The sequence below is a fragment of the Lucilia cuprina genome, chromosome 4 (genome assembly GCF_022045245.1).
Source record: "Lucilia cuprina isolate Lc7/37 chromosome 4, ASM2204524v1, whole genome shotgun sequence".
In the NCBI taxonomy this organism is placed as follows: Eukaryota; Metazoa; Arthropoda; class Insecta; order Diptera; family Calliphoridae; genus Lucilia; species Lucilia cuprina.
Genome location: NC_060952.1, coordinates 71,747,408 through 71,775,105, shown reverse-complemented (window position 1 = coordinate 71,775,105; position 27,698 = coordinate 71,747,408). Strand labels below are relative to the sequence as shown.

The 27,698-nt window shown below is 27.1% G+C and overlaps 1 protein-coding gene across 12 annotated transcripts in view; it reads right to left on the bottom strand.

The window, feature by feature from the left end:
- The window catches only part of LOC111690812 (maternal protein pumilio), a 352,313-nt gene that overhangs the window by 104,234 nt on the left and 220,381 nt on the right, over nucleotides 1-27,698 (bottom strand). For 3 of the 12 annotated variants that reach the window (XM_046950487.1, XM_023453380.2, XM_023453382.2), the window contains exon 2: nucleotides 23,603-23,614. The exons of the other annotated variants lie outside the window; for them this stretch is intronic. In XM_046950487.1, the coding sequence (XP_046806443.1) occupies nucleotides 23,603-23,614 (12 nt within the window). The remainder of the gene's footprint in view (nucleotides 1-23,602; nucleotides 23,615-27,698) is intronic. 12 annotated transcript variants of the gene reach the window in all.

Here is a 27,698-nt window from a genome sequence, read left to right as displayed (position 1 = left end):
TGAAAATGGTTAAAATCGGTCCATTATTTCGACTAGCCCCCACACAACCGTACCCCCCAAATAGGGCCTTTTGGCTTATAATTAATTTAAATGATCTATTATGTTAACAAAAGTCGACAAAACTTAGTTTTATAGAACTTTAAATGACATTACAGATTTTTGTAATGATCGGACTTCATTTGACCCTATAACCCATACAAACTCCCCTTCAGAAAATGACTTTTAAATTCTACATAAATAATATTGAAGAAGTCTTAACTCCCCCTACCAACATTTTTAAGGATAGGGCCATATTTTGCCCTACTCCCCTTTGAGCCCTCTTAAAAAAATCTTTTTTTTGTCAAAAAAAAGTAAAAATATTCCGAAATAAAGTTAAAAAAACAAACCAAATGCTTTATTTTTTTAAATAATCCCCATTTTTAGCATACATACTGACTGGTTAGGGTATCATATGTTCGGCTACGCCCGACTATACATTCATACTTGTTTTTTTCGAAATAATCGTTTACTGTAGCTGTGAACTCAAAATTACATTCTATATCGAGAATATTGTAGCAGAAAACAGAAAATGTAACAAAATTTTTAACAAAATTGAAAAAATATAAATAATTTATTATATTAGTTCAAATGTGTTTACATTTTTTAGTAGATAGCAATTAGATTTGTAAAAATCTTCAGCTGATTTTCGTTATATAAATGAATTATTACGCGAGCTCTTCAGAATTCGAATTTTAAAATATTTATTAAAAAAAGTAGGTGGACCGATCTTTTTAGGTTTATAGAAAACTAGTTTATATAAAATTTAATCACTCTACTCAGATCTTTAAGCTTGTATGAACATTAAAGTCATGAACTGTGAACCGATCTTAACAATTCTCAGAGCGAAAAAATTCTAGGTACTCACATAAAAACCTCAATAGTGTTTTCAATAGATATAATCAATCCTATAATAATAAGTTTCTACATTTAAAAGAATAAGAAAACATCAAAAACATGTATCAATAAAAAGTATTTGTGGACATTTTTAGCTCTTTAAATACTAATATTGAGGACTTATCGAGTTTTCAATAGATAAAGTTGATCTTATAATAGAAGTGTCTACATTTAGGCTTAAACATTAGACGAAGAAGAAGATATATGTATTTTGACGTATATTGATAACTTTTTAATAAAAAAGAAGGAAAAAGTGTGTTCAAGGGATATCGCCGGATATTGACGTATATTGATAACTTTTTAATAAAAAAGAAGGAAAAAGTGTGTTCAAGGGATATCGCCGGATATTATCCTTTTTAGCATGTAGTGACATCAAATTATAAAAATAATTTATTTTTATACCCTACACCACTTTAGTGGGGAGGGTATATTGGGTTTGTGCTGATGTTTGTAACATACAAATATATTCGTCCAATACCCACCTTAAAGTATACCAATCGGCTTAGAATCATTTTCTGAGTCGATTAAGCTATGTCCGTCCGTCCGTCTGGCTGGCTGTCCATGTAAACCTTGAGCGCAAGGTACAGGTCGCAATTTTCAAGATAATTGGATAAAATTTGGCACACACGCTTCTTTTGGCTCAAGGACAAAGCCTATTGAAAATGGTTAAAATCGGTCCATTATTTCGACTAGCCCCCATACAACCGTACCCCCCAAATAGGGCCTTTTGGCTTATAATTAATTTAAATGATCTATTATGTTAACAAAAGTCGACAAAACTTAGTTTTATAAAACTTTAAATGACATTACAGATTTTTGTAATGATCGGACTTCATTTGACCCTATAACCCATACAAACTCCCCTTCAGAAAATGACTTAAAGGTCAAAATTCACTTACAAACACTAATAACACTTTTAAATTCTACATAAATAATATTGAAGAAGTCTTAATTCCCCCTACCAACATTTTTAAGGATAGGGCCAGTATACTTGAAAGAGTTAAGCTATAAAAGAAGAAGAAAACATTAAGGGTTTTCATAACAAAATAATTATATATCAATTTCTCATGTTTATTTAACATTGCTATATATATTCCACAAACTCTTAGCTTTCCCGAAATCCCAACCTTTTAAAACTAGCTAGAAGAATAAAAACCCCATAAGCCGGTTGTTTAATAAACTAATTATAATTTTGCAAAAAAAAAAACTTGCCTATTTTTAGGCCGAAACAAAAACTCCTTCCAATTCTTTGTGCTGTTTTAAGCCTTTCCATTTCCATATAATCAACATACATTTAATAATTAATTTATAACTTTTGGTCTTTTGGCAGACAGTTTTTTTTTGTTGTTACAAAAAAAATGTTGTTAATATTAACGTGACTACAAGCGGATTTATTTTTAATCAGTTAACACAATTAATACTCACTCCCGCAGTACTTTTTTCCTTAACTTTGCTTTTTGCGTTAAAGTGAAATTATTTTCATAAATATTAAATAAAGTGATCAATTACGTATAACAGTAGAGAAGAGTACAGACAAACAAAAACATACAAATTTCAAAGTAAACACAGTTACCACCATCAACCAGCATTGATGACAGTCCAGTGTCAGCAACAAACATCAACAATGACAACACCAATATGCTGTTAAAGTGAAACAAGAAAAAATCGACAACATTTTCAAACAATCTACCGTTTTTGTGACGCAAGTTCCTCTATTGTGGTTGAATACTACAAAAAAATATACATATATACACACATATAAAGTTAAATACTCATGTGGTAGATTAACTCCTTCACAAACAGCACAACAATACACAAAAATGTTTTTAATCAAAATTCTTGTTAATAATTAATAATGAAAAATTATTGTCATAAACAAAACTTTTACTCCTTACACCGACAATGTAACACCCAGATAATATTAACGGTAAATAAAGTATACAAACATTTGTAGCATAAATATGGGGGCGAGTTTTTTTTTGCCGAGAAAATAAACAAGAATTTTAACACAAACACAAAGAGTTATAAAAAGGACTTGTTTAAAATTGTATGTAGAAAATATTTTATACTTTTTCTGGTTAAGGTATATGTGTGTGTGTGAGTGTATTTAACAAAATTACACAATGTGTTAAAACTGAAAATATTGAAAGGGTTTAGGTGTGTGCGTGAGTTTTAGGGTGAAAAGAAGTATTTTAAGCAAAAAAGAACAGGACAAATACTTAAGTGTATATTGTTGGTTATTAACATTTTTATTCATATGTGTGGTAATGTTGTTGAGGTCTGTTGTTGTCATTGTCAATAGCCTTGTTTAAATTTTGTATAACAGTGTGGCAAAATGTTCAAAAAAGGAGAAACATTTATAAAATTTTTCATAATGCTATTTTATATTACAGAAATCCGTTTTTGATTTTAAATTCCTATTTAGGATAGAGGCAATATTTGTTTTTTTTCAAATTTGCGAAATTAAGCATTTTCTTTATATATGGTCTTTATGTAAAACTTTTTAGTTTGTAATAACGTCCATGGAAATCACGACACTTTTTGGAGAGTCGTTACGTCCATTGACAATATTATTTAATATTAATGCCCACTCTAAAGATTGGGTTTTGTTAAGATCTTCGACAAATAGTTTAGTTACTGTTCGTGGAAATTTTATTAGAACTTAAGGCTTTACATAAGTCAAGGTTTAATCGATTGCTACTTACATTTTCTTAAGATATTTTTCTTTATTGAAAATTTTTATAACATTGCCCACTGTAAGCTGTAAAACCTTTTGAAACTTTATTCATTTTATAAAATATTTGTAAATTTGGTTTTTCCTTCATTTCATTTTACATATTTGTCTTTTCATCATAATTTCAACAATTTTCCTTTGCTTCGAAGCTACAACACAAACATGTTACAAATGAGTAAAGTAACACAAAGGATTTTTTCGTTTGATTAATATTTAAAGTGTACTCTTTGTCAGTTACCTTCTCAACTTGTGAATTTTTTCATAAAATTTTTAGTACCTTTGGTACAAACAAATATTTAATTTAATGTAACGTTTTTTTCATTTTTAAAATAAAAAATCAAAAGAGTTGTGTGTAAAGGAAATGTCATAAAAAATTAAGTTAGTTTAAAGAAAGACTTAAAAAAATCATTACATTGCGATGAAGATGCAATTACATTTGAAGTAATTAAAGTTTTTTCACTAAAAATTACTTGTAATTTAAGTTTCAAATTTTAGAATTACATTTTTAATTGTAAATTTCATTCCTAATGGTATCTAATTGGCTATTGTTTAATTACACATTACAAGTTCTGGTAATTGGAAAAACCTCAATTACACTTAAAAGTACACAAAGAAAAAAAGAAATATACACGCCTGGTACCAAATTGACAATAAAGTGTTTATAATTTTTTAATAACATCCGTTGTCAAAGTGTATACATACGTACAACAATACTCGCTGTCGTCTTATTATATTTATATTTTCTCTGTTTAATTGTATTTTGTTATTGCCAAGTTACACATTACAAGTAATTGTAATTGACTAAGTAATTAATTACATTGTGCAATCATTATCCCCATGCCTGTTAAATTGGAACATTCGCGACGAATGAACACATTGTTGTACAGATAGAAGACAATCGTTACTTGTCTATCTCCCAGTAAACAAAAGAACAGAAGCTTAAATAATGTTTTATTGTATTGCACATAATTAACATAATGCAGATTCATTTGTTATCGAAATGATACAAATTTTTACCATTTTCAAAAGTCGAAAGAGCTATAACCTTAATCATATATCTATTAAATTGAGTCACTTTCAATTAATAAAATTTTTTGTGAACCTCCCAATAAAATAACCGAATTATGACTGATTAAAATTTGTTTTAGAAGGGATATCTAAAGCAAATGTAAACTATTAACAAAATTATTCAATTAATACTTTTACTTATTTCAAACACCTTTAACATTTAACTTAAATGTATATTAACAAATCAAACAATTTTAATATAACAAAAAAAAACTAATATCTCCACCTTTCATATTTAAATTTATGAAAATAGAAATAATAATAAGCAATAATTATTAAAATCAATACAAATACAAAGCCACAAACACACATAAACAAACATAAACTTCTAAACTAATTAGATATTCGAAACATTAAATTAACACAAGACCCCACAAACTACCATTACCTAAACTGGTAAAAGTTCAGTGAACCCACCTTTTACTAAGCCAAGCTTAAACTAAACTTTTACTATTAAATTAACAAAAAATAAAAAATAGAAAGAAAAAATATGTATGAAAAATACATTAGCAAATACCAAAAAAGAAAAAAATATATACATACATAAGGAAAAAAGTTAAATAATTTGTGGTAAATGGTTAATTTCTTTTCAAAACAAAGTTTATTAATCACTAAAAGCACCGCAACAACACTAACAAAACCCATGCTGGTTAGTATGTTGTTGTTATTGGCTACTTTCAAGCCATAATCATCATACAATATTTTTATTACATCATTTTTCTAAGACTTTTTATTTAAGAAATTTATGAATTAAAAAAGCGATGGAATCACATGCTAATGAAGTGAATACAAATTTTATTGTCTTTCCATTCTAGTTTATCTATTTCTTTTGTGTGTCATCTATGTTTTTGTTTTTTTGTTTCATTGTTTGTTTCTGACGTTCAAGAATAGAAACCGTTAAATTAGTTAAAAAATTTGCAAATGTATAAATAAATTTGGCTTTAATGTTTTTAACCTTTAGAATTGAATAACAAATTTATATTCTAAACAACATACAAACATACATATTTAAGAAATGGCTTAAGAAAAATTTATAGAAATTTAAGCTTTTCAAACTTTCTATTTAAGATTGTGACTGGTTTAAAGAACGATTTAACAAATTTGTTGAATTATTTTTTAGTACAGTTTGTTTTCTCTTCGTCTCTAAAAGTATAAGTTTTGCTTGAGATAAGGAAGTAATTGATTAAGTCGTAATTACAAGTTTTATAACAGATTTGATGGGAAATGGGATGTGTTAAAGTGCCACCAACGATTTAGAAATGGAATGGTTAGAGTACTCACGACTGAGTTGAAAATATGAACCTTAATTTCGATATAGATTAAATATAAAGTGAAAAATGAAAATGCTAAGAAATGAAATTCGATCAAAACTTAAAATTGAACAATGCATATGAACCATAATTGATATAGAGAATGAACGCACAAAACTAAACCGCAAAATACTTATTTTTACATATTTCGAAAAATATTGAAGGTTTTTTTTCTTAAATATTTCACCAAATTTTGAAAAATGACATATGGAAAATTTAAAAAAAAGGAAAAAAATACCAATAAGTTCAAGTTTTCCGGTTTTCACATAATTCCGACTCTACATACTTAATATTATGTTTCTAGGTTCAATATTATAGGAAATTCAAAAAGTACCTTTTGCAGAACGAAACAGTGTCAAAAAATTCCTATCGATTTACTCTTGTCTAATCCGGTCTCTACATACCTAATTTCATGTTACTAAGTTCATTATTATAGAAAACCCAAAAAGTACCTTTTGTAAAACGAAAAAGTACCAAAAAGTGCACTTTTTCCGGTTCTCACCTAATTCCAACTCTACATATTTAATTTCATATTTCTAGGTTCAATATTATAGAAAATTCAAAAAGTACCTTTTTAAAAACAAAAAAGTACCAAAAAGTTTACTTTTTCCGGTTCTCGTCTAATTTCGACTCTACATACTTAATTCCATGTTTCTAGGTTCAATATTATAGAAAATTCAAAAAGCTCCTTTTGTAAAACGAAAAAGTACCAAAAAATCGTCTTTGACGTGTTCTTGTCTAATTCGGACTCTACATACTTAATTTTATGTTTCTACGTTCATTACTAAAGAAAACTCAAAAAGTACCTTTTGAAAAACGAAAAAGCACAAAAAATCAACTTTTTTGGGTTCTCATCTAATTCCGAATCTACATATGTACTTAATTTCATGTTCCTAGGTTTAATATTATAAAATATTCTAAAAGTACCTTTTGAAAAAACGAAAAAGTACCAAAAAGTTTCCTTTTATGGCTTCTAACTTAAACCAGGCTCCACATATTTAATTTCATGTTTCTAGCCAATTACAACACACTAGTGCTGTTGTTATTGGCTAGTATTTCATTAGTATTTTAACTCAGTATTTTAACACAGTTATGACATTGGATGCAAGTACTTCTACACTCTCTTAATAGCGGGTGAAAGAAGTACTTGCAATTTCGCTTACAAAGAAGTTGTTGAGTAAGTTTTTTTTTTGTTTTAATAATAAAAAGAGCCAGAGAAAATATTAACCAGAGAGCGAGTTTTTGCTAGAATGTTGAGATTGATTTAAAAAATGTACAAACGAACACAATTTCTGGAAAAATAGAGGAAACAAATAATCGATATTAAAATTTAATGAGTTATAAACAATGATTAACTTTGCAAATGGAGAAACTAAAGAACATGGAATAACTGGGAAATTGAGGGAAAAAGCACTACTTGAAAAGTGTAAATAACAATATTTAAGAAAGTTTGTGATGTTTCATCATGACACGTCAAAAAGTGTCACACTGTGTATGAGCATGATGACATAAAGCCGATGGATTACAAGTCGGTGATTGGAGTGACTGAAAACTTAAAACCCCTTCCTACGGCTATCCAATAAACCTTTTTAATTGAATTCAAAATGCAACATACGCTCAAGATAGCAGCAATTTTTTTTATCGGGAAAAGAGTGCATTCTTAATGCTGCCGACTGGAAATGTAGTACTACCAAAAAACCTAAAACCCTAATACAATTCCCAAACTTATTTAAAACTTTAAACAAATTCATGTAAAAAACTCTTTAATACATATCTACAACAAATTCAATTTTACATTTTCCTAAACAATGAATATTATTATAAAATTTCTTTTATTTATTAAATTTTTCTTAGTTCATGCTCATGTTCGTGTTCAGGTTCTTATGGAACATTGCAACATCTTTTCATCGAGTATTGATTACTTTTCAGACATGGTAATACATCCACTATCATGTTGTCTACATGTCTATCAATAAAAGTCTGTTTATTTTACAGTTTTTTTGTGTTTTTTTCTTCTTTTTTCTATTCTATACTTTTTAAAGGTAAATTCAATTTGTTCATGTTGTCTTGTATGAAAAAAGGAACAAAAAAGTTTATTCAACTTCAACTCGTACAAACATAGAATGTTTTTCTACTTCTTTTTTTTTTTGTTCTAGGTGCTCAAACTTATTGTTAACTCAATTAAAAATTCAATTGTCTGTACTGTTTTTCAATGCTGTATGATAGTATGATGGTGTTGCAAAAATTCTATAGTCTAATTTTAGCGTAGCAAAGGAGGAATAATAACGTTGTAGTGAAAATATTTTTATAAGCGCAACTTCGCCCCCCAATCCCTACTACTGTGTAATGCTTCTGTTTTAAGCTTTTACTTAGTTGTATATTTAGTACACAGATTTATTTATTTTACTGTCATTTATCATTCACTCGTCTATATGTATGTATATTTTTTGTGTTGATGTGCAGCTATATCAGAACAGAAACCTTAACTACAAATGATGTTGGTTGTTATGTACCACAATGTCAATAGAATATTGGGAAATTTCCCTTGCCATTTTTCTTTCTTTCTTTTTTATATACATGTATATATTTTTTGGCTCTTTAGCATTTTATGTTTTTTTTTTTTGTGTGCAAAATTTACTTTACAATCAATCACAAAATGTTAAATTAATTTCCATGTTATTTTATTATTATTTTCAGTTTTTTTCTTCGTTCGGTTTTGACAATATTTTTGTTCATCTTTTGTCTAGTAAAATGCTGGTTTGTAAAGTGATATGAAATATTGAATGAAATTCTATTAAAATGTCAATCTGTTAAAGTTTTGTATTGCTGATAGTGTGTGTATGTGTAAGTAATGTTTTAATGTTATAATGAAATTTTTCATAAATTGTTTTCAATTCAGCTCATAAAAATATGCTACAAATTATAAAAATCTTTAATGTATGCTTTAGAGTTTGAGTTGCTGTTTTATAAAACAATACTATTTTAAGTGGGTTTTAACATAGATAAATAATTTTAAATAATATAGCTAATTAAAATAGACAGTTAATTATGAAACGTCAATATGTTTTATAGAAGAAAAATAGCATACTCTTGGGAAAATGTTTTATCTTTGCGGTAATATTGGATAAAAAGTTTAGGGATTGCTATGCTTTATTAGATCTTACATCATAAATAGTTTAAAATTGTTAGATTTTCCTCAATGATCTTTTATTTTTCAATTTCCATACTTTCGAGCTTTACATTAGAAAATTATGCATTGCCTACCTTAAGGAGTTTTATTCACTCGTTAAAATACAAGATAAAACTGTTCACGTCAAAAGGATCCGCAATGAATGTAAATATAGGAGAAACACTATTGACTTAAAAGTAGTGTGTAGCAACAATAGACTAATAATTAAGACTTGATCGATATTAAACCATGAAAATTTGAGCTGTAAGCATGCTTTATTGTACAAAAATATGTTTCCTTCTATATAGGCAAAACTTTCTAAACTTTATAAGCTCCTAATTTAATAATTCATATTATGATCTACAAAAATTATATACATATTTTTTTAACCTATTAAACTATAAATAGCATTATTTCTTACATATTATACTTTTTGTACATCCTTCCTTCATAAACCATGGTCAAAACATTGATAATTAAGGTCGGTCTAATCGTGTATCTACTAAGGAAAATTTAAAATAAAACATATATATTTTATGCCCATGTTATGTCTTGCTACCATTATTATCCATGTGCATTTAAGTGAAAAGTAAATTATTTCAATTAAACGAATGAACAAAGGAGAAAGAAATGAAATTAATTAAGTTAAATTTAATATAATTGCAAATGTATGTATGTTCCTTTGTTGGCTGCCACTACTACTACTACAACGACTTTTGCTGCTACTTGCATTTATTTACAGCATATTTTCAGGCTATTTGTGTCTATGACATATAAATAGAGATAATTTTATAAGCTCCGACAAAAAATATTAAAAAAAAAAAAAAACATTGAAATGGAGAATAAAATATAGAAGAAAATATACATTTCATTAAGCAATTTGTTAAGGTGGAAACATTTTAGATTAATTTGTAATGAATACAAGACAAGACATGTTTGGTTTGGTTTTTGTAGTTTTCAAACGAAAAGATGCATTGAAGTGTATTATGAACAGAAGAATTATACATTTTTTTGAAAGCTTTTCAATTTAGAAATAAAATGTTAATTTTTTTTGAATAAAGTATTAAAAGATAAAATATAGAACATTTAAAGAGAAATTTTAAAGAAATGTTTGAAAGATTGTTGAAACGTTTTTGTCGATATTTGTAAAAATTTAATATGTTTATATGACTGTTTTTGTACATTTGCATACTTTTGAGCTTTTGTATATCATAAATATGTTAATGATTTATTTTTGTTTTATTAAGCACATTTTACACGAACAATTCTTACAATAAACCATTAATAACTTTATTGGACAATTTTGAAAAGTGAGGATAAACTTTAGCATACTTTTCGAATATCTAAAAAAACATACTTTTTTAAGAGTTTTAAAATGTTTAAAATAATGTTAAAACGTTCTTGTAAAAAATCCTTTTCATTGCGTACTTTTGGGCTTTTGTATAAAAGTCATATTCCTAAAAATATTAATAGTTTATTTTTGGTTTATTAAAAACATTTTTTATTTAAAAAATTCAACAATAAACTACCAATATCTTTATTAAACAATAATGAAAACCGGGGAAAACTTCAGCACACTTTACGAGCATCTAAATGAAACATAGCATAGTTTTAGTAGTCTTATTAACTTAATGAAACTCAAAATAAACCATTCACAATAAACCAATTATTTAAACTTGTTTTTAAATAAAATTATTAACATACTTTCGGGAGTTTTCTTAGCTTTATGAAATTAATTTTATACATAAAATATAAACAAGTTTAATATATAATATCAATTTTATATAAACACAAGTTTTATTGCAATTTTTTGCACACAATATCTATATCATACTTTAAGATGCTCGATCATATTCAAAAACAAACTATATAAACGTCATTTTTGTGTCTTTTCAAGCAAGAAAATATCTTGCAAAAAAAAGTAAAATAAAATAGCCTGCTGAATAATGTTGTACTCTATTTAGATTGTATAATAATTTTCTGTTTGTTCTTGCATGTTGTTCTAAGTTGTGAAAAAGAAAAAATATATTTATATTTCTATAATAAAATTGTTTGGAATAAAATTAAAGCAATAAAAATTGCAACATTGTTAATCATCATCAATCAATGTCATCGTTTGTGTTGTATTACTACTACTGCTAGCATGATTGCTACAACTACTACAACTTCCATTTTTGCTGCTTTTATTTTTGTACTAAACTTTTTTTTGCTGTTGTTGTAGGATTTTGTTATATAAACTGTTTTTGTTATGTTGTGTTTTGAAGGACTATGAAGATGATGAGGATGCTTAAGCTACTTCTTCCATTACAACAACAATTTTGTGTTGTGGGCCCCACCTACTTTTTAGTCATCATGTCATCATCAAAATCTCTCCAGTTTCTAGTTATTTTTTCTCAAATACAATTTCTGTTCTGTTGCGTGTTTTTTGTTATATTTTCTTTTAGTATTTTTAAAATATTCTAACAACATGACACAATATGGTTTGAATATTATCAAGCAATAAAAGTCGTTTGAAGAGCAAGCACATCTATATAGTAAGAGTTTTTCGCCTTATTTCGCTATTTATACATATTAAGAAGTGCTTTTTTTGCTATCTTGTTTTATAGTAAAAAAGGAGCAAAAATAAATATTTTTTCTATTAAAATAAAACTGTTGACAGCTGTCGGGTAATAAAGCAACTGCTGAGAAAAAAATGCTTGTAAAACAAATCACACAAAGCTTAAATATTATGAAAATATTAAAAATATTTTTAAGGAGAAGAAAAAAAAGAATTGAAAACAACCGCTTGATGGTTATTTGAAATGTTTGGACAGAGAGTAGTAATGCCTAAAAATAGGCTATGAATATTTATTTCATAAAAGATAGTAAAAGAAAAAGACATTTACTGAAAAGTAGGCTATATATTTAAAAAGCGCCTAAAAATATGTTACATTTTATGTCCTTTAACGATGTAAAGGTGTACTTGCCTTAAATATTCTTAAACGATTTTAAAAGTCATAAATAAATACATATTTGACAGCTTCGATGAGTGTACATTGAAATCATGCTTTCTTTATTTAATCTAAAGCATTTTATAAAACACCCTTGAGCTTTACTTAATTCAAAATAAATCCATTAATTATTTAAACAGCTGCATTCCAAATTAGTTTTTAATCAATTAATTAAAATTAAAGTAGTAAATGTTTTTGCTATTTTGACTTCTTATTCTTTAAATAATGCAGACGTTAGTCCGACCTTCTCATTTAATTTTTTTTAATGCATAAATATAATATTAATTGATTTATAATAAGATTAAAATCTATTTTAACAAAAAACTGTTTAGTTTTTTTTTATAATTTAAATTTCAATTTATTTTATTTAAATAAATACTGTCTCTAGCACATTTTACTGTTAGTATTAAAGAAACATAAATCTTTTTTTCGTCTTCTCCTTTAGCCTCATATTTTATCATTTTTTTCTTTTAGATTTAATTTTCAAAATATAATTTATGATTGATTTGCCCAGCATTAAAATATCATTTAAATGATTTAAATAAAATAAATCAAATTAAGAAAAAATTTGCATATTTTTTTGAGAAAAGAAACAAAACTGTTATTTGTAAATTTAAAAGACAAATAATTTATCATATAAAATGCATAAACATTTAAATTAAATTTATTAACGATAAATAATAAACAAAAATGTCGTGTTGAGTTAAAAGAAGAGAAAAAAAATAAACTGTTAATTTTTTTATAAATAAAAAAATTGTCTAAAACTGCATAAAATCACAGTGGGAGGTCAAGGTTGTAAAACAGCAAAAAAAAAATATTTTAAATAACTTAATATTCATAATACTTTGAAAAAAAAGAGCTAAAGATAACGAGAAAGGTTAAATTGAGACATTAATAAATAAATGGTAGCACTTCCGCCATAACAACTCAGCAAAAAAATAAATACGTAAAATTGCCACTGTCTACGGTGGGTATTTAAAAGCGAATGAGTAAAGCAAAAATGCGTTTATAATTAAGTTTTATTTTTTTATTAAAATTTCATTGCAAAACTGTTAGGTTCTATAAAGAATATGTAACCAGCAGACTCAGTAATGGCCTCTACTTACACAAAAAATTACTTATCAATGACTTCTAATTACCGTCTAGATTACTTTTAAGTACTCTTATAATGAAATGTATTATATATGTAAGTTAGTACTTTATTTAGAGTTTTGTAGTTATATTTGCATATTTACACACAGAGAAAGAAGAAATCCAGGTTCGAATTCGGTAAGCACTTATGTAAGTTGTGATTTGTAATCATGCGTTGTAAGTACTTGCCTCCAACATCATCAAGTTGTTAAAATAATAAGTTCAAATTCTAACGACTAAGAAATGAAAAAGTTTTTTTTTAGATTTTTAAATCATTACTTTTCAATGTAAGTTTTTTCTGTGTATCTTCACCTCGCATGAAAAACTCTTAAATGTTTTAAAATAACTATACTTTCTTTTTATAGTAAACCATGCTTATTACATATAATAAAATTCAAAATTGCTATTTTCAAATTTTGCATACACTTTAATTGATAGCTTTCAAACCTAGTATTTTATGTTTCCTACTCCTTCCCCCTCCCCTAAAAAATTAAAAGTGTTATAACTTTGAAGTTATTACAACCATGTTAATGTAATAATTAGCTTAAAATTCATTAAAATCAGTTTAGTATGAAAAAGTGGCCATAAAGCCAACAGTAATAAATAATAACAAGTCACATTAAATAAAAACAAAATATTTATTAGAAAGTAACTGCAAACCTAGAAGAAAAAAAACAACTAACAACTCAACGGAAGTAAATGGGGATTTATATAAATTTCTCTAGTTTAGCCTAGATTTTCATTCCATGTTTCTTGTTACCTGCCACAAGTTTAGCATGTACATTTTTTCTCGCTAAAACAACGACAATGACGTCGGAGTAGTTGTCATAAAACGTTTGTATTTTTTTTTTCACTCGTTCTTTAAAAACCATATTAAGTTGGCTGCAACTTCGCGTTGACCATAAAAATAAAGTGCCAACAGTTGTATACACATAAACGAGTCAGTTATCGAATAGAAAAAAAACTGTTTTAGAGGAGTAAGTCGAATTTAAAATGCGCTTTCTGTATGCTTGCAAAACATGAAATGGACAATAAATACTTATTTGACTGTATGGACATTTAGATAATGTTGGTTAGTGATTTAGTTGAACTTTTATTTGTTGTAATTGTTTCGACTGTTTGCTAGTGAGAAATCCTTTGAATGACTCAACTGTCGCTGGGTTGACAACCTTTGGTCGAGTATGATTCGAGTCGTTCCGGAGCGTAGATCTAATTGTCGTGGAAACGAACCTTGGATTAACTTGGTTCAGTATTATCTGAACCTTAAAATATCGCCAAACTTCCGAATAAAATAATGTTTGTAGAGATAGTTTCGTTATTGGATTCAGTTATTGGAAGACAAACACAAACATTCAAAATATAATAGACCAACGTTTATTAGAGAAATGAAAGAATAAAGAAGATGCTGCGATATTTTGAAAATATGTTTAAACATGTATCTATAAAATATCCATATGATGGCAAATTTCTTTTCAAAAACGATCTACGATTGTTTTGAATATTACAATCTACGATCGTTTTTTAAAATTCAGCAGTTAAAACACACAAAACCGCTTTTGCTTAAGAAAAAAGATTACTTTGGAAGTTGTATTTCAAAAATAAATAGAAATTGGACCCGAGATTTGCTGTGGAAGCTGGATATGTAAATAATATTCATTTACTTTTAAAATGGGAAGAGTTTATAAATCTTAGATATAACTTGAAATGAAAGCGATCTTCAATTATTGCAAATTTTGGAAGTGAAAAACGTTCCACATTCATTTGGAAGTTAGAAAAATTAAGGTTTTTTATAAAAACGAAAGTAAAAAAGGTTATCTTGTTAATTAAGACTCATTTTTTGTAAATTAATATTTTTGGTCATAATATTTTTATTAATTTTTAAAAATCTTTCTAGCGGTAGACCAAAAAAAAACACTTACAAAGCAATTTCTGGCGAAACTTGTTTCAAACTTTAATTAAACAAAGTACCGTGCAAAAAAGTCTTCACTTTAAAAAAAATTTAAATGATGTCGCTTTGCCAAGGAAAAAAAATTAAATAAATGTAAAAAGGAGAAATGTAAATTAATTTCCATTAAAAATTGTTGTTTGTCAACATATTTGTACAAAAAAAAAAAAAAATTGCAAAAAATCAAACACGTACCGGCAAGTCTGAAGTTTCTAAATAAAGAGAAATAAATATTTGGACAATTTAAAATTAAAGTATTTTTTGCATTAGACATATTTTTTACTTGAGGCTAAAACAAAAAACTAAAAACACAAATGTGTGTTACAACAAACACATGAGTGGGTTGGAATATAAGAACCAATAATAATTAATTCGAAACACGTCTAAAAAAATATTAGCATTTAGTACTTATTAATGAAAACTACTGTGTGTTGATACTTCAACTACTGGTAACTTAACTCTTTTAAAATTCTCGCCATTAAATAATTTGTTTAGAAGTTTTTTTCTTCTTCTTCTAAAGAGTTCTATATATTTTAATAAGATTTAGCAAAAAAAAAACTTGATTCTTTTCATAAAGACAAAAGCAACAAAAACAGAGAGAAAAAAATTAAACATTTGTATATAAAAAAGGCGACATACAACAACAACATTCTTATAACAATAACCGTTAAATAATCGGTCAACATAACGGTAAATGTATGTTATAATAACAGCAACAACAACAAGTATAATAAAACTTGAAAAAAAGAAGTTTATTATTATTATTGTAGCTCGTTGAATTATTTTGATTCAGAATAATGTTTTTATTTTATTCCCTTTCGTCTTATTCCAAACTTAACATTCATGACACGCACAGTGGTCTAGATTTACGAGTTGATGGAACAAAATTTTGATAAATAAGCCACACACACACCTTTTATTAGCCATCAAATTTGACAACAATTTGTTATTGTTTTATTTGTTTTTTTTTTAAGAAAAAAGTGTATTAAAATTGGACTAAAAGTGTGTCAGTTATTTCTGAGATGAGATTTATGATGCCAGGTTTGAAAAAAACATTAATAATAAAATTGTGTCAAGTTTGATGAAAGATTAAGAAAAATTTATCAAAAGTGGTTTAAATTAAATGAAAATGGTTGTATAAAAAAGGGTTTTTTTTTGGAACAAATTGACAAAGACTATACCTAGTAATTTTATATGTTAGGTTATACTATATACTTGGAACTCACTTGGGTGCATCAAAAGTATTCAATTTGTGAGAAGGTTCAGTAAACTTTGAAGCAGATTTTGATTCGTGTAGAAGCCAGTTAATTATACAACTGAATTGATTTATCATTCGTATAAGTCCAACAATTTCTGAAAGTTGCAATTTAGCGTTTCGAATCTCTGCTGATCCTTAACCTTCTTGACAACTTCTGCAGACATTTTTTTAGACAGACATAACGAATTACCCTCCTCGGATATTTCTTGAAATGATATGAGATGGGGTCGGTGTCTCTGGGTATTATCTAGAATGATGGTGTCGGATTTTGTTCTCTATGAGTCTGTCGGATGAATGAGAATTTTCCTAAATTTCTTATCTAGGTATGTTCAGAGAAAACTCTATTCAGACCAGATTTACCCCATTGTGTTCTCTTTGGCTTATTTGATAAATTCGAACATCGATCTACCGGTTACGCCCACGTAGTCTAAGCGTATAAAGAATACTTCAGCTATGAAGAAAAACCTTGATCGAAAAGAAAATCTTTCGAAAAACAACAAACACTTCTGTCAGAAGCTCGGCAAAAGCTAATGCTAGATCAAAGTCGTATTGTGTTTAGAAAGGTCCAGATCGCAATTCGAGTAAGCTAAAATTTTATATAAAATACACTTGTTGTATGAAAGATGATGGTAGTGAGGTACTGGGAGACTTTGTATAACTTACGGCTTAACAAATAAGATTCCACAAAATGTTTTCTTATGTGGCTAGTCATTTTCAATTGTGACAAAATAATCGAATAATTTTCTGACTTAAATACCGAATAATCAATAACGAAGTGTCTACAAGAACAAGGGTTAAAGTAGGAACCTGGGAAAAATTCGCTCAACTTTTTCCACTGTTCTGTAATTTCATTGTATTTTATTTTTCTCCCACTTTGTCTATGTATCTTTTGATGGTATTGTGTCATGTCACTTATAAATTATAAGAAAACAACAAAAAACAAACGATTTCTTAACACTTTATTACCTTTTTCATGAAGTCATGTTTAGCACTTCGTGTGCAAAAAGTTCTTTGAGACTGGCTGGGCCTCTGGTTTGAAAAATATTTTTTAATGATTTCTTTTTTTCCCCTCAGTTGTTTTTCTTTTTTTCTTTATTGCTTTATTTGTGTAAATATTCTGGTTGTAATTTAGTTTCTCTTTTTCCTGCTGCAGCAGTCACTGTCACAGCTACTTTCTTGTTCTTCAGCAAGTAAAGAATAAAAATGCAATTTCACCAGTTCTTGGTGCAAAAAAAATTATTGAAAAAAAACTCAACCAACCAGTTTATATTGCAAGTTTTTTGTTGTCTTTTGTATTCTTTGCTTAACGGTTTAATGCTACCAAAGTTATAATCTTCTTGGCTTAAAGTGAAAAGTAGATGGGAAAAATTTTAAAGTAGAGGGGACAGTAAGCTGGGCTTTGAAAGAGTGGGTTTTTATTTTAGGTAGAAAATTTATAGTTAAGCTCTTCGAAGTTCACATAAAAAAAGTAGAAAACATTTCAAAAACTAAAAATATGAATAAGAGTTAACACTTTTACTTTTCTGCAACTGGCTTTCTCATGTGCAGTTTTGTTGCCTAATTTTATTCTTCATTTTGTTAAAGTTGTTGCAGGGCAGATTTTTTCCCAAGTATGATTCTCTTAGTACCGTTATTTGCACTTTATAATTCTTGATGTATAATTTTTCTGTTTCTTTTTTTTTGTTGTTGTTATATATTTTGTACATTTTTCAAATTCAACTTGAGTTTATTAATTCATTTTACCCCCTTCGTTTCTTTTGCACAACTGTTCTTTGCAACATTGCATTACTTTCTTTCTTTCTTAAAAATTTAAATACGAAGCAAAAAAATATAATCTGGTTGTGGTTTTCAAAAAATGGGCTAGTTGTTGGTTGGTTGAGTATAAAAAATATTAAATTTAGTTTTCGTTCCTTTTGTTGTTATTATTTTTGCCAAGTTTGACCTTAATTTTGTTTTGATCTTTTATTTTTTGTAGTACTTCTCAGGGTCCTCTGTTAAAGCTACACAAAAAATAGTACACATTTTTTTATATCTAAATATCAACCATAATTTGTATATTATTTTTTCGCTGGTGTTTTTGGTGACATGAAATGCGAAGAAAATAAACTTTTGGCAAATTATTTTTGCACTTTTTTCTAGTTGTGTGACTTGGTTTATTTCTGGTGAATTTCACAACAAATAGAATTCATTAGCACTAGTCGGAATTTTAATTTAGTTTAGAGTGAAAATATGGATGTGTAATGTTAACTCGTAATCTCTATTTCTTTCGATTCGAGATTATTTTATAAAAAAAAAATATGCATATATAAAATGTATAGCATACATATAGGAGTTTAAACAACTAGGCTAAAGTTTTGATATTGTTTTTTTAAGAGAAAGTTTTAAAGACGAAAAAATATAGATTGAATAGAAGAATTGAAGAGAGCCAGGTAGTTAAAAACAAAAGTTAATTGGGCGTGAGTATAACAGTCGATGGTCAAATAGGCTAGAGACTAATAGACAAATTTTCATTAAAAGAGAGATAAATATAATTTAGACTAATAAAGAAGAATTTAATAGAATATAGACTAATAGACGATAGTATAATACAATATAGAAAAGTCTAAGTCTACAAAGTACAATAAATAGTCTTGGTTTAAGTGACAAAAGTCTTATAGACGAGAGTATTATATACGAGAGTCTCATTGATGAAAGTCTTGTAGAGATTCTTAAAGACGAGAGTCTTATAAATAAGAGTTTTAAAGTCGGGAGTCTTTCAGACAATTGTCTTCTATATATAAAAGTTTAATAGACGATTGTCTAATAAGCAAGAGTCTTATCGAAAAATAGACAGACTAACAGACAAAAATCTAATAGTCGGAAGACTTACATTCAAGAACCTAATAGACAAAAGAACAATACAAGAGAGTGTACACATTACAGTCTTATGGAGGGAATACTTATAATAGATAGAATTATAGACTAATAAACGAAAGTCTAATTACAGAAGTTTAACGGAATTAAGTCTAAAAGAAAATAGCCCTATTGACAAGAAAAAAAGGAGCATAATAATTTTTTAAATAATTTTGTTAATAGAATCGTTTATATTTAAAATACTTTACAATATATTATTATAATGAGAAACTAAATGATGTGAGAGTGAAAGGAAATGAGAACTCAGCAGTTTGACAAAGAATCAATACATCCGAAGGCGTCTATCCACCTTGTGGCTCTATTCATCTTTCGTCACAGATGTACACTTTGTAAACGAAGGTAAAGACTATCGTTACTTTAGTGTGCCCTTTGTAAGCAAGAGAGTGGACACTTTAAGAATAAATTTGTGAACTTTTCGGTGGAAATGCCCATATAACTTGTATAATAAAATCAATTTCTCTGAAAAAAACACCATAAATACTGGCAATTGGCCTCATCATATTTATTTACCTTAAGCTTGCAAAAACAATTGTTTAATGGCCACATAAATTTATCTAGAAAATTTTAAATATTCCCCCAATAAAATTAATTTATTTTTTTAACTAATTTATGTCTAATTTTTCATTATAACAAAAATAATATATGTTTAAAAGAAAAACCCTGAAATAATGATATTTTCAATTATAAACATTTCAAACAATTTATTTCACTTCAAAATGAACTAAAATAGATGGCTGGGAAAATATTTATGGAAAATAGCAAAAAAAAAAAAAATTAAAAATACTAAAAAAATACATGTACATAAGAACAACATCTCCTCAATATAATTAATTTTGGGCCATTAAATTTAAACATCATTTTAAACAAGTGTTTAACGTCAAAATGTTTCGAACCTCATAGATAAACAAACGCACAGAAATAAATTAATGAATAATGAAAAATATGATATATAGCCAAAGACTACAAAGGAGAATAAAGAAATAAAAAACTATAAATAAAAGACAAAAAATATATTCTAAATATTGAAAAGGTCGCAATAATAAATTTTTAATGTAATACAGGAATTTAAACTGAACGTTTAATGGTAAAATAAACAAAAAATTGTGTAAGGAAAATATTTTAGTTGTCTCAACAAAGTAATGTTAAGGCGACTAAATAAGCAGTTTTTAATACAAAATTTTTGAGTTTCTTGACTTTAACCAATTTAAATACCCGCCCTAGAGTGTCAACTAAGAATCTTGAACATTTGTATTTCGTTTATGAAAATATGTTTTGTTTTCTTGCCGAATGACAGATACAAGATCTATTATGTCATTTAAATTTTATTATTTTCATCTTTCTTTAAGTTCATTTATTTTATATATTTTTTCATCAGTTATTGTCGGAAACAAAACAGATGTTCTTGATAAACATGTTTGTGTGTAAGAGTTAAGAATTTTTTCTAAAAAATGGATGATGTACATATATTAAAAAAAGCAATAAAACCAAACAAAAAGTTAACTTAATATTTATATGAAATATCCAACAAATTCATCTAAAATGACATATTTTTTGTTAGGTACAGATTTTATTTTTTTTATTATGGCCAAATAAATTTTTATGATACAGGTTTTATAGTTATTTACTTAAAATAACCAAAATGTACTGAAAGCAAATAAAAAATGTTAACAAAATAACTATAATTTCCTTCACATGTTGTTATTAAATCTTCAGTTGGCTTAAGCTGGTGTTAACAACAAATTCGGAATGTATCTGTGGTAAAGCATGCTTTTTTGGATTTAAAGTCAGATTTGTTGATTTTAAAGATGTTTGTCATCTATTTTAAAAGTTTTAGTTTTTTATTAATTTTTTATATATAAAAATGCTAATTTGTTAATAAATTTAGGCTCTAAAACTTGTTATTTATATTATTTTATTTTTTTCATTCGACTTTTTCATTGTCTTTTGATTAACAACATTTCATTTGCCAAGGTTAAATCTATTAACTAGTCTTTTCTTATTTGTTTAATGAAAGCATCTTATAAATGTTTTAATATGAAGTTGTTTTAAATTAATATTCAATTCAACTGATAAAAAATGATAAAATTTATACGACGTCTGGAATCTTTCAGTTAAGAATTTCATTAAGAAATTAAATTTCTACAAATTGCAAAACAAAAACATGAGATAAATCTAGTTTTGCTCTTTTAATAAGGAACTGTGTTTAACAAAATCTAAAGTTAAGTATTGTTATAGTGTTTTCGATCGAAAATAATCCAGACTCGAGTGTAATAGCGAGATAAATGAACGAGAGTAATTGAAGATAGTATAAAAGACGAGAGCTTAATTGCTTATAATCTAACCGACGAGAGGCTAATACAGAGAATGGAATAGAGTCTCTCTATCTGGTTTTGTTTTTTATACATGTGCGAGCATACGTATGCGTGAGAGCGCTCATTACGTTTTTTGGTCTAACAGACCATAGTATAATATACGAAAGTCTCATAGATAAGTGGCTAATGGAAATGAAACTGACAGACGAGAGTCCTTTAGGCGGGAGTCTCATTGATGAGAGTCTAATAGGCGAGAGTTTATTAGAATAAAGACTGACAGATGAGAGTCTAAAAGCTGTGGATATAATAAACAATAGTCTTATTGACCAGAGTCTAATAGGCGACAGTATTATAGGCAAGAGTTTAATAGGCGAGATTCTTATAGAGTTTAAAAGCTACGAGAATACACACGAAAGTCTAATAGAAAAAGAGACCGACAGATGAGAGTATAATAGAAGATAGTCAATAGATCAAAGTATTATTTACGATAGTCTAATAGACGAAAGTGTAATTGATGAAAATCGTAAAAACACAAAACTGATCGATAATGATTATATTGACAGCGTAACAAAAGTGTAATAAATGAAATAAATTGGTTAAAAGACTGAAAGGGTTAACAACTTACTCTGAAATTACGAGGACATAACCTAATGGAAAACGTATTAACAAAAATAAAAAAATTTGTCCACATTATTACGGCCACCACTGTTAAAAATTCCATTCCATATGCATGTGTTACCACTAGCTGTTGATTACCTGAGTTTGTCATTTGTTTTTTCTCAATTTAAGAATAGAATTTATAAATACATTAATTATTTTTTGTTTGTCATTTCGTTTCATTATTTTATTTATTTTTTGTTTCATCTGTGTGTTTCGGTTAATCGTGCCATTTCTTTTATTTTTATCTTCAAAAAATATTCTCCGCTGATTTGTCGACATTTTCGTCTCCAAATAATCTTTATAATCATAATTTTTTGGTTGGCATAGAGCCAAAGAAAAATAAACTAAATTGTTTGTGTTTTATGATGATTTTGAGAAGTGGAGGAGTAATGATGTTGCCTCCATGCTGATATATTTGCTTGGATTGTGGTGTGCCTGCCACCTTTAGACATGTGATAGTTTTTGCGTGATAATGATTCATTTAGATGCAAAAAATATATGTAAGAAAAATATATTGGTGGTAAATGATTTTTGGATAAATTGCTTAATCGCTTTAGAAGATCTTATGGGATTTTGTGTATAAACAAACAGATCACAATGAATCACAAAGATAGAAGTGATCGAAAGTCATAGAGGACATTTGATCATTAATGGCAGGTAATATATTTTTTATTTATACAAAAGTAAAAGCTTTAATAATACAATACATTTGAATGCATTTTTATTATTTGGTTTAATATGTATCTAACATTTAATTGACATTTCAATTTATACTGACTTACATTTATAAAATTTATTTAGCAAAAAAATATTTCAATTCATTATTTATTATATTTAAAATTAAACTCTTCCTACCTACCTGCTGAAACCAAACTGGTACAATTAAATTTGTTTTTTCTTAAACCAAACAAAAAATGATCATTATACGATTTTAATGACCAAATATATTAATGTCTAAACAAAATATTCTAAGAAGAATAAGTCATTAACTAAAACAAACTGGCAAGGTTTAATAAAAAACATTTAACTGAAAAATAAAATCCCATATTTAAACAAAAAATAAAATAAAAATTAAATGTTTTAGTAAAAAAACGTGTGCATTGCATACATCCCACCCATTATTTGAAATAAGTAAGAAATTTAAGATAAAACCGAAAATTTTGCAAATGAGGTACATACATTGTCACCTACCTGTAAAGATAAGAGAAAAATAAAAAAAATTATTAGAAATTTTAAAACTAATTTAAAGAAATAAACTGTTTTTAAATAATAAAGCTGGAAAGTTTTGCATATTTAAGAAATAAAAAAGGTTGTTATGATTAAGCAAGTTGTTTTTACGATCATGAAACTTGATTGCTAATAAAGAGAATTTATTTTTATTAAAGATCTAATAGAATATTTATTAGAAAATCGGATGCTTAAATATTTAAATTAAATTAATTTAATTTAATTAAATTTGATATAAAAAAACAAAAGTAAAATGAATGAGTTTTTTGAAGTTAAGATTTTAATAAATGAGATTATAATATAAATTGATCTGAATTAGACAAATCTGCATTAGACGAAATATGATTAGGCGAAATAAAATAGTATAAATTAAATTGAATTGAATAGCGACTATTAGACGAAAACCTAATGGACAAAAGTATAATAGATGAAAGAGTCTAAAAATGAGAGACTATTGAGCGAGAATCTCTTAGACGAGGCAATAATAGAAAAACATCTAATAGAAGAAAGTCTAACAGATAATGATGTAATAGATAAGAGTCCAATAGATAGAAAAGATTATAATGGATAAACAAGAATAGAATAGTAAACAAGATTATAATAGACGAAGTCTACACAAAGGGAAAATAGTCATTTTTAAATTATCACGCTTGGTATCAAGTTGACACCAAGGCGTTTATAATTTTTCAATAACATCAGTTGTTAACAAAAATTAATTATGTATTATCAAACGATTCGTTGTGGACAATTGTGCATTGTCGAAATGATATGAAGCGTAATCGAAATGAAAACAATGCGGTCTTGCAATGACAACAACACGTTGTTTAAATAACAACGGTTCTTATCAAAATGACAATTGGGTGTTATTTAAAGTCTATACATATCCGTTGTCTAAATGGTAAGAAACATGTTCAACTTACTTTTGAAAACGATACTTATCTACCGATTCTTTTGCTTCTCTGTGTAAAAATGAAAGATTATTAGACGAGAACGTCATTGATGGTTCTCTAATAGCAGAAATAGACGATAGTTCAATAGACGAAATTTTAACAGAAGATAGTCTAATTAAAGAATGTCTGATATATGAGTATTCATTAGACGAACGGCTAATAGACTCAAGTCTAATAAATGAGAGACTACAAGACGAGAAGCTGTTGGTCTCCAATGAATAGTCTAAAAAAAATTTTTGAATATTAGACCAGGGTCTATTAGGTTCCTAAAAATAGAGTAGTAAGTTAGTCTGACAGACTCCATACGTAATATCCCAAAAAAAAAAAAAAAATAAAAAATTCTTCAACTAAACAAACACCACTTCAAGCCACTGTGCACAATTAAATAATTTTCCAATTTCACAGCAATTTGTAGCGTGTGTGAGAGACTGTTTCTTGTTTTCCAATAATTACGAACTTTCTAACTTTTAGATTTTTTTCCATTGTTCGAAAATAGTTTTCCGCTACCGAAATAAATAATATAATTGAATTAAACTAAACACTCTAATATGTGGTTGAAAAAGTTAAAAATAAATTAGAAATACGAGGACTGTGAAAAAAGTTTTAGAAATAGGAAAGTTCTAATAAAAAAAAATGGCAAATGTTTTAAACTTAATTTAGCACAAAAATGATCAAGTGTAGGACCTGCAAAAAAAGGATGGACTAATTTGATCAGCAAGATCAGTAGGATTTCTTAGTACTAAAAGAAATCTAACACTTGATAAAAACTTTTACTAACATCCTTCTTACGAAAGCAAAAATAATTACAAATAAATAAACTTAAATATAAAATTAAAAATGACTGGTGGTTGGGGTTGTGGTTGCTGGCATTGGCCATAAAAATGTTGAACAGGTTAAATGGTAGAAATTAAAAAAAAAAAATACATAAATACATGGAGAAGAGGAAATGTATATTTAAACAATTTTAGTAAATAAAATCTGAAATTAATTTACAATTTAGTCAAAAAAAAGCAACATACCAAAAGTGGTTGTTCAACATATACACAACAATTTGGCAAAAGTGAGTTAAAATTTTCTCTCATTTTAGGGGAAATGTGTAAAAGTATAACGGAGAGAGAAATATTAAGTAAGTGGGTATGGAACGTTAAATAAACACAATTAAAATATCATAAGCCTCATAACAACAACAACCACAGTTGCAAAAATAATAATAAATGCATGATGGATGAATGAATGCATTGCTGGCATGATGAATCACAACCATACGAACGAAGGAAGAAAGGATGGATAGATGTTGATGCCACAGCTACTGATGTTGATTTTATTTTCTTGTTTTTTTTTTTTTTGTTTTAATACAACTCATCACACATTCATTGCTTTACAGTACCCCTTACTATTCTGGCTTCTCATATGAATTTTCCGAAAATTCATAACCAAAAGTTGAGTGGTTATAAACATGAATGTACCAAACCAAAATGTATGATGTTTCTTTTTTCACAGTTTTTCTGAATTAAAAAAAATAAATGTAAAAATAATAATAAAAGCAAGTCAATTAAATCCCTACATGTTCAAATATGTATGAAGGGGTCTGTCTGTGTATGAGTTTGAATATGAATAAATATAGTCAGTCCATGAAATATGAAATTTGTGCTTGAAATACTCTCTGTGGAGCTAAAAGAAGAAAACAAAAACAATTATACAGAAAACCCCTAAGGGCACTCAAGTATGTAGGAACCGGAAATACTCACACTAAGTCATATCATATACTGACACACACACTCACTAAAATACTGTTGTAAATTTCATTTTAGGACAGAGTCGTATCCTGTAGTAGTTTATTTAATATGATTTGCTTATCCAAACCAAATATTTTTTAATTTCAATAGGGCCAAGCAACAAACATTCATTTAATCAACCAAAAAACAAAATCTGACGCGTAGTACGTTTAAAAAGATATTTGAATGAAAAAAGATATGTTTTGGAATGCGACTAAATTTACGCAGCAAAGTTCAAAATCTATAGATCCGGTTAGAAAAATAATACCCATAGGGATTGCATTCTTTACCAGCCTTGATCCGTTAATATTATTTTGCTTTTAATAAATGTTCTTAAACATGATTTCAACGAAATATGTTTCAAAATATACAGCAAATAGCACTCCAAAGTAAATGACTTGATAGTTACTGATGCAGAGGGGAAGATAAATAAATCAGCAAATTGAATTAAATATCCGCTTGACCATTAAAGTTGCTTCCTTCCCAAAAAATAAAACTCACACATATAAAGCACAAGGAGCAAGTGTGCATGCATAATAAACTCATGTCATGTGCATAAGGATGAAAAAAACGCAAAAAAAAATAAATAAAGAACAACATTTAAACACTTGATGAAATGAAATTTCATGACAAGTTTTTTCAACACCCTACAGCTAATGTACAAAGTTTTTCATAACGGTAGTAATTATTGTGTTAAAAATAAAATTGAAGAGATTTTTTCGTGGAAGCTCTTTGTCAGTAATTCATTATATATAAGAAAAGCTTTTAAGCTGGTAAAAAATAAGCTTTTATATTTTTATAACAAGAACGCTTGTAAAGAGATTTTTCTTTTACTTTTTGGGAAGAAAGATATACGGAAAGCTTTTATAAGAAAACCTTTTAAAAGAAATCTTCTAATTTTTTATAAGAAAAGCTTTTAAGATTTAGTAGGCTTTTAAACATTTTAAGCTTTTATAACAAAAGCTTTAAAAAAAATTAACTAAATATTTTATAACAAAAGCATTGAAGTTTTTATGAAAGTTTTGATTTAAAACAATTATCTTTTAAAAAGCTTTTAGGCTTTTATAAGAAAAGTTTTTAAAAGATTAGCTTTAATAAAACAAACTCTTAAAAGAAAAGTTTTATGCTCTTTCTAGAAGTGCTTCTAATTTAGTTAAAGCTTCTTGGATGAAAAACTTTTGAATAAAAATTTAATTCGTGGATTAATTTCTATTTTTAGCGCAAAGAAAGATTCTGATAAAATGCTATGAAAAGGTAAAATGAATAACATAACATATGACTGTGTGAGAATGAGTTTAAATATTAATACATTTTCCTTGTAAC